This window comes from Vigna unguiculata, chromosome 1 (genome assembly GCF_037176805.1).
Source record: "Vigna unguiculata cultivar grain cowpea cultivar isolate G323 ecotype 2 chromosome 1, ASM3717680v1, whole genome shotgun sequence".
Taxonomy (NCBI): Eukaryota; Viridiplantae; Streptophyta; class Magnoliopsida; order Fabales; family Fabaceae; genus Vigna; species Vigna unguiculata.
The window spans coordinates 26343332-26351968 of NC_140792.1; the positions used below are offsets into that span (position 1 = coordinate 26343332).

Below are 8637 nucleotides of genomic sequence, written 5' to 3' on the forward strand. Positions count from 1 at the left end.
CAATATACCTTTCATACATGTCTTTAAGGTCTTCTAATACACTAAAAATGGTTTACATGTGGACTTCCTTAAAAATGAAAAAAGGTTATACTGTTACTCAAAAATTATTGGGCAAGTCACCAGTTATTATGTCAATGGTCACCAGTAATTCAATCTAGAGTTTACATATATGTGAACTTATTTTTGTGGACAAATTCTCTCCCACCAATTTTTATTATGTTCAATACACCTTCCACATATGTTAGGAATAACATGTAATTCACTTTAACTGGTTTACATGTTCAGTCCTAACGGTAGGCCACAACTCATATTATTGTGCAAAAAGTAACAGGCAGGTCACCATGTAAATGCGTTAGGAGTCACCAATTATCATGTCTGTGAGGTGGGGGTTGTGGACCAGTTATCCTAGAGCAATTTTTATTAGGACTAAATATACATTACATAGATGTCGTTAAGGTATTCTAATACACAAAATATTTTACATGTGAACTTCCTTAAAATAGAGTAGTGGTTATATTGTTATTCAAAAAGTATTGGGCAAATCACCAGTTAATATGTCAATGGTCACCAATAATTCAATCCAGAGTTTACATATATGTGAACTGAATATTTTGGACCAATTCTCTCCCACCAATTTTTATTATGTTCAATATACCTTCCATGCATGTTAGGAAGGTCATGTAATTCATTGTAATTGGTCTACATGTTCAGTCCCTAATGATAGGCCACATATCATATTGTTGTGCAAAAAGTAATGGGTATGTCATCATGTAATACGTCAGGGGTCACCAGTTAATGAATCCACAATTATCATGTCTGTGAGGTGGGGGTTATGGATCAATTATCCTAGAGCAATTTTTATTAGGACTAAATACACATTTCATGCATGTTGTTAAGGTCTTCTAATACACTAAAAATGGTTTACATGTATACTTCCTTAGACCAGGGCAGTGGTTGTACTATTATTCAAAAAGTATTAGGTAGGTCACCAGTTAATATGTCAGTGGTCACCAGTAATTCAATCCAGAGTTTACATATATGTCAGTGGTCACTAGTAATTCAACCTGCCACCACCCACAACCACCAAGCTGAATCGAACTCACGAAAAGCAGCAACAATCCTAACATCATTCCAAGGACAACAAAAATCTTAGAACGAGATGTGATTCCGTTTAAGGTTCAAGAATAACACCAAAACTTGGAACTCCCATCTTTCGTTTAGGGCCCAGAGCCCATGTCAGCAGCTCCTTGCCACAAAAATCACTGGCCGATTCAACACGAGTTAAATAAACCAGTGCGACCTCAGTTGGTTGTGTAAGAATTGAAGTGGACTCTGATTACGAGGAGAGTTTCATTCACCGAATCACCCTTGCGAACTAGGTATGTGTTCTTCATGTACAGTGCCAACTTGTACCTCTAGAATCACATTTCATCTTCTCCACCCTTTGTTCATGTTCTGTGCAAGAGAAAAATCCTAATTGTTTGGGTATGTGCGTTCGACAACCCCTTTCTCCGTTCACTTTTTCACCCATTGCCACACAGTGTCTTTGCAAAATAAAACAAATTAAAAAATTAAATACCAACTGCCAAGTCAGGAAGTAAAAGAAGGAGTAAAAAATTTGGAGTTAGAATATCATTTTCCTTTCTTTTTTTTTGTGTGAGTGTCAGTTGAGTTGATTTTATATTGTTTCTTGTCTTATATGTGTTCTGTATAGGTTGAGTGATTTTAAGCATATAAAAATAGTAGAATCAAGTTATTATAAGGTTAAATAGTTGACATTAGATGTAGAATTTGTTGAGATTAGATGCATGATTATTATATAGAAAGATTCTTCCTTTTGGTATAAATAAATTTTTTTAATTTTACCTTTTAAATAGTAATTTTTCAAACTAAAATAATTATTATACCATTTTTTCTTTAAAGTGACTATTAATTTTAATTTATCTATTTTTTTATTTTATTTTTTAAACTAAAATAATTATATATATATATATATATACACGCTATATTATGTGCTTTGACTATTAAATATAAAAATATTGAATGTAAACTTGTAAAAAAATCTCAATTATCTTTACCCCTGTCCGTTATTAAAATTATTGAAGCGTGTGATAAGGGAGGATAAGGAGAGGAAAGGAAAGATGATATGTTAGTAGTAGTAGCAGCTGAGGTGAGACATATTTTGATTGGTCGTTTTCCTTAGGTGCCAATGCGTTTTGGTGTGTGATTGCGTTTTGATCCGATCATAGCAGAGGAAGGAAAGAAGGAAGGTAACAATGGCGAGTAGGTACTGGGCAGTGTCTCTTCCCGTCCACAACTCCGCATCTCAACTGTGGAACCAAATTCAGGAACGAATCTCCAAACATTCCTTCGACACTCCTCTCTACCGAGTAATATACATACTCTCCTCTCTCTCTCTCTTGTTCTCTCGTGATTTTTTAGCATCTTACATTCTCCCTCGCAGTTCAATATCCCTAATCTCCGCGTCGGAACCCTAGATTCTCTGCTCTCTCTCAGTGATGACCTCGCCAAGGTAACTCAACAATCTGCCGAAGCTCTATTTTTGCTCTGATCTCGCTTCTCGATTTGCTCAACTGCTTCATCTGTTGTGTTTAAGTCGAACAATTTCGTGGAAGGAGTGACGCACAAGATCAGGCGCCAGATTGAGGAGCTCGAGAGAGTTTCTGGCGTGGACAGCGGCGGCCTCACCGTTGACGGTGTCCCCGTGGATTCCTACTTGACTAGGTTTGCTTCTCTTTTTGTGCACCATTTGCAATCAATCTCTGATTTGTGATTGTTCTTTTATGTTCGAGTCGCATTTGTTTATTTTTGTGTTTTTTTTTTATTGGTCCAGGTTTGTTTGGGATGAAGCTAAGTACCCCACCATGTCGCCTTTGAAGGAGATCGTGGATGGTATTCACAGTCAAGTGGCAAAGATTGAGGATGATCTCAAGGTTTGTTAGATTTGAGCCCTTTTTGGAAGCACTTATGTAGACCTTATTTTGACTTATAGTGTGAGCACTTGTATAATATTTGGTAGAGCACATGAAAATAGCTTAAGATGTTACGCGATAGCTTATGAAAACATCTTATAGCCTACATATAAAGCAGTTTAACCTCTTTTCTTCAATTATAATACGACCCTAGGAGATGGGTAGTTGTAGCACGTGGTGGCTTTTTTATTTTTGTTATTGGTGGCCTTTGTAGCGCTGAATCATTCCATGTTTATAGTGGAATAGAGACTAGTGAGTTATAATAACTGTTTTCCTTAACTTATGGATAACTTAGGGTTTTGGAGATTGGTTGGTATGCTTGTGGTTGCTCTCCATGTATACGGTAGTTAATAGCGTGCCTTCGGAAAGCTTGTTATTAGGCGAGGTGAAGTTTGTTATTCACTTAGTGTAGGCTTGTTTTTCCTATTTAAGTTTGTGCTTAGGGAGAGGAGAGGAGGGATTTCTATGTGCTTAAATTAAGAATTGGTGTTGAGGCGGGACAAACTTGACTACTCTGAATTAAAAGGTTTTTGCAACACTCGTGGGAGCAGTGATTCTCTCGATGTTGTCCCTCCCAATGGTGCCTCTCATGAGCTTGACATTCCTCATGATGACGCCTCTTGCAGCCTTGATGTTTGGAGGATGGAGACATTACCACTATGTTTGTTAGCTCTGGTGAACAATTCATTGACATATTCACCAAATTACTTAGGACCAAGGATCAATCATATTTGTAGCAAGTTGAGCACATACGAGTTATATCTTCCAACTTGAAGAGGAGTGTTATAATTATAGAAACAAGGTGTAAATCCTCTATAATTAGGAATATCTAGATTATATTTGTATTATCAGGAACAATTTTATTCATTGGTGTATCATAATTTTATCATTAAAGAATATCAAATCTTCTCTTTTTATTGTAATGATTCCATTTTCTGAATATAGATGAAACACCTGTGTTGTCTAAGAAATGTGTGGTTTCACCTTGATGTCTCTTATAGTTTAACAGTATTCAATTAAGAAGGAAAAGTGACGGACTCAACCATTCATATATCAATATTTAGATTCCTCACTTTTCTTCCCAACGTGAACCCCATATTTTATATGGTTGAATCCACGAGGAACATGCAATTTAATCAATTGTATGTTTTTTGTTTACATTAGTAGCAGTGTGCTTTTGGCTTACCTTGACTTATTAAAAGTTCAAACTTGACATCTTATTGGGCAACCTTTTCTTTGGTACTGCTATCAAACTGTCAACTGTGGTGAGTATCTCAATCGTGTAATTCGATAGGTTGGTTTTGTAGTCATGCAAGGAAAAGGAAAAGACTTAACCTGTCGATCACACACTTGTGATGATGGTTCATCATAATATAAATGATTGAGTATTCACCTGTCTCTCTCTGTTTTAGCTTGCTTAGTTACAGATGGATAATCATTGCTCTCATGTCTATCACGTTCCTTGTTGACCTCTATCAGAGTTATGGACCCTTATAATTTATGTGACTTGTAGTTTGAGGACCTTAGTTTGTCCAGTATCATACGGTAGACTCATTGCTAAATTATTGCATAAGATAAGGAGGATATGCTTTTGTTGTGTCCAATTCTCAAATACCGTCGGGCCACCTTATGTTGTGTATTATACTTTTATACTCTCCCGGTCATCATTTGTGATATTAATTACAGCTTGGTCTCTCACATTTAAATAACTTCATTTTAGATCCTTAAGTTGCCTGACAATTTATTTTGATCCATAACCACCTTGGCCATTAATTACAAGAGACACCACTAAAGTTGTTTCTGTCGCTCCAGCTGTTTTAGTTTGGTTCTTATCTGAATAATAGTACATTAAAGAACAATATCCCTGCTTATTTTGCATGTTACAGATTTTATTTTATTTGGCCCTTGAAACTTTGTCTTTCATTCCAGGTTCGTGTTTCTGAGTATAACAATATTCGTAGTCAGCTTAATGCTATCAACCGAAAGCAAACTGGAAGGTGTGTGGATGTTATTACGACTGATGTTACTTTCAAATGTAGTACTTGTCTTTGGTGTTTAATATAAGAAACTTTAGACTAAATCACAAATATAAATTTAGTTGACTTTGTACATTTCTTAAAAATTGTTTCAAAATATTGACCCTTGTTTTTAGTGATTTTAAAATCCTCTTCTCCCTGTTTATTAATAAAATCACACCCTAATGATAAAACATCTTTTATTAAGGACTGGAGGGAGTGTGTTCTATTTCTTTGCTGACCTACTTGACTATTTCAGCTTAGCAGTCCGTGATCTTTCCAACTTGGTAAACCCAGAGGACATTATAACTTCAGAAAATTTAACTACCCTCCTAGCAATTGTTTCCAAGTATTCACAGAAAGACTGGCTTTCAAGCTACGAAACATTGACAAATTATGTGGTAAGCAGTACATATTCTCTCACAAATTTGAATTTCTTTTGCTATTCCCCTTGAATTATCGTTAATGGATCTTAGGTGCAAAATCCCTGTATTTAATCTAAGTACTCCAATTATGTTTTTGACACTGTTAATAATTTTGAGCTTCTTGTTTTTCCTTGCATTATTCCTTATTCTGATTCTGTTCAGGATAAATATTTTAGGTCCCCAGGTCATCTAAGAAGTTGTACGAGGACAACGAATATGCTCTGTATACTGTAACACTCTTCAGTCGAGTTGCAGATAATTTTAGAACTAGTGCACGGGAAAAAGGGTTCCAAGTAAGTATTTTTATTAATATAGATATACTGTCTTAAATTTGTTAAAATTGACAATGTCTGTGTTCTCTCTTGGATTTGAATCCTGCCACTTTTTAATGGAAATTTGTGGTATGAAAGAATAGTGCCAAGTGTTAGGATCAATTCATGAGTTGATAAACGGTGCTTAATTTAACTTCATGCCATTGTATTTAGATTCGTGACTTTGAATACAGTCAAGAAACACACGAGAACCGAAAGCAAGAGTTAGATAAATTGGTGCAAGATCAGGAAAGACTGAGGGCTTCTCTATTGCAATGGTGCTTTACCAGTTATGGAGAGGTATTAATTTCTTTTACCTCATTTAATTTGTGGAAACACCTTAGAATATTATACGACAGGATTTACTCGTAGTGGTACAATACAGAGGATGCTATAGAAACATGCTTAGTTAAAGTACTATTTTCAAGGTGGATTTCTTGTACTTTGGTGTACCTTTTTCTGTACTAGCCTATCTGGGACTGGCATTTGCAGTATGGTCCTAAGTTTCTCTCCTAATTTTGTAGAGCATTTGTTTGTTGACCTTAATTTTTATCTTGTTTTAGCTTTTTTCCACTAAACAATTATTCTTTCCTTTTTATTCTAAGATGTCGTGATTCTTTCTCACTACCTTTTACGGTATATTTTCCCAAAGGTTTTCAGTTCCTGGATGCACTTTTGTGCTGTGCGTTTATTTGCCGAGAGCATTCTGAGATATGGTCTGCCACCATCTTTCTTGGTAATATATATTCTACTGAAATCAAAGTTCCATGTAATATTCCCTCCTTCCCTATTTTCAAATACTGATCACGGAGCATTGGGTATTCCAGGCATGTGTCTTGGCACCGTCTGTAAAATCTGAGAAGAAAGTGCGCTCTATCCTTGAAGCGTTGAGTGATAGTACAAACAGGCAAGTCACTTATCAATGGCTATGGTGTATTACCCTTTTAGAATTTACAGCCCTTGGTAAATTTACACACTGCCTGAGCTAATTTACAGAGGCACACAGCAGATGGATTCAAGATCTATGTTCTTTTTTGGTTTTCCTATGGGTCATCTCAATCCTTGAAGTAAACAAAACAAATTGTTTGTGTTTTGTTTTGCTAAATATATATTATACTTGTTCAAATAGACAAAAATTATGGTACTGGTCTGTGTGCAGTTTCCAATGCACAACAGCTGTTTAAAACATAGGAAGTTGTTGATAGTAGCTTGTTATTTGAAATATTGAAGCTTTTATATTCTCTCTTGAGATTCTCTAAATAAAAACAAGAAAAAATGTAGATTGAGATGGTAGAAAACGTTTCGAATGCGAATTAAATATTTGATCTTTCTTTTTCATTGTGAGTGGTGACAAAGTCAATCGTACGTGTGAAATAAAAGGAGTGGATTTCTATCGTTGTTAGTACGAATGGTTAAGATTCAAATGTCAATTTAAATTAAGCAGATGGTATCATTTAACATAGTATGTGGGATGTCTATAATAAGTCTCCCAACTTGAAATCTTTTACACTATTCTTTCGGATCTTACCTTGAAGATTCATTCCTTGTATATGTGCATATTCTGATATGTCTCATTTTGCCTTCCTCTCATTTTATACATACAATATTTATTTGTTTAATTTAATGCACACTATTGCCTCTTAATTTGTTTAACTACTTTACATGCTGATATTGTATCTTTGAAATTGTGTGTGCAGTGGATACTGGAAGGTTGAGGATGACGTAGGTGCTGGGATGGTTGGTCTTGCAGGTGATTCCGATGCCCACCCTTATGTTTCTTTCACTATCAATCTTGCTTGAACACTAAGAAACCTGCCCTGGCTCCTAATTTAAAGTTCGCTAAGGTCTCCTTTGGTCAGCCAATAATGCCAATGCAGAAAGGATTTGAAGATATTGTACATTACGATCATTTTGCATTCTTTGATATTTATCTATACTATAACTGAAGCAATTAAAGTTTGAAGAGGGTCTGATGAATTATAAGGCTAGCGTCTGGTGCCAGGATTGACCATTAGCAATTTGTATTGTTTGGTGTAAGTTTTATTGTATGCGATTATGTGAACTTGGATAGCTGACACTCTTGCTCATCCCTTTAGAGAATAATACAGCCCTTCGGAGTGTAAGAATACTCTTATTCCTACGCAATAATGTTGTTTGTTGTTGTACTTCTCAAATTTAAAGGTGTTTCACCACGAATCTACCTGCAGTTACATTATTTGAGTTTTAAAATTGACATTTTTGTGATTATTATTATAAAACACACACACAGACACACATATAGATATATACGTATATCTTAAAATTCAGGAGGTCAATTCTTTGTTCGGTTTTGATATTTACAAAAGATTTTTTCCTATTTATGGCAGCTGAATGCGGTTAGTTAGAGCAGTTTTCTTAATTAAGTATAGACGTATATTTTACAATCAATTATTCTAGCGTGCTAGTTATTACTAGGGAGATTATGAAATTACCTTGCTGTAATAGTTAATTTTTAATTGTCTTGAATAAGATTTTATTGGTTATAAATTGAGTGCGCTTTGGTTTTAGTTTTTTAAAAAAGAAATATTTCATCCCTCGGTTAAAAGCTATTAGTTTCATAAGATACGTAAATTCTTGTTTTTTTTTCTCTGTAAAAAACTATTAGTTTAATCGATTGAAGTTAATTGTGCATTCCTGATAATAAATCATAACACATGAGTTTTTGAGAGGGTTTTCTCCCTGTATCCCCCCCCACCCCCAAACTTTTCTCCTGTATCCGGTCCTCTTCTTTTTATTTTTGCGAGTGTTTACATCTCCAACTTTCCTCCCATTCCGTTTTCGTCCCTCTTTGTTTCCTCCCAATATTTGTGGTGCTCTTTGGTCCATGTGTTTATATGCTTCAAGCTCCCACCAG

General features: G+C 35.2%; 1 protein-coding gene across 1 annotated transcript; it reads left to right on the plus strand.

Moving 5' to 3' along the window:
- The first annotated feature begins 2116 nt into the window (after nt 1-2116).
- DET3 (vacuolar ATP synthase subunit C (VATC) / V-ATPase C subunit / vacuolar proton pump C subunit (DET3)) lies at nt 2117-7918 on the plus strand. The gene is made up of 11 exons (XM_028085011.2): nt 2117-2390; nt 2465-2533; nt 2618-2745; nt 2855-2954; nt 4923-4990; nt 5268-5409; nt 5610-5726; nt 5919-6044; nt 6397-6480; nt 6572-6651; nt 7442-7918. Exons 1-11 carry the CDS (start codon nt 2277-2279, stop codon nt 7542-7544), a joined length of 1131 nt encoding a protein of 376 aa, XP_027940812.1. The 5' UTR covers nt 2117-2276; the 3' UTR covers nt 7545-7918.
- Nucleotides 7919-8637: the final 719 nt, after the last annotated feature.

What these genes read in the sequence shown, in the direction of transcription:
- DET3 (XM_028085011.2), top strand. Translation starts at nt 2,277, where the DNA reads ATGGCGAGTAGGTACTGGGCAGTGTCTCTTCCCGTCCACAACTCCGCA. An exon ending in GTGGATTCCTACTTGACTAG is followed by an intron (nt 2,746 to 2,854) that starts GTTTGCTTCTCT and finishes TTATTGGTCCAG; the next exon opens with GTTTGTTTGGGATGAAGCTA. An exon ending in AAACATTGACAAATTATGTG is followed by an intron (nt 5,410 to 5,609) that starts GTAAGCAGTACA and finishes TAAATATTTTAG; the next exon opens with GTCCCCAGGTCATCTAAGAA.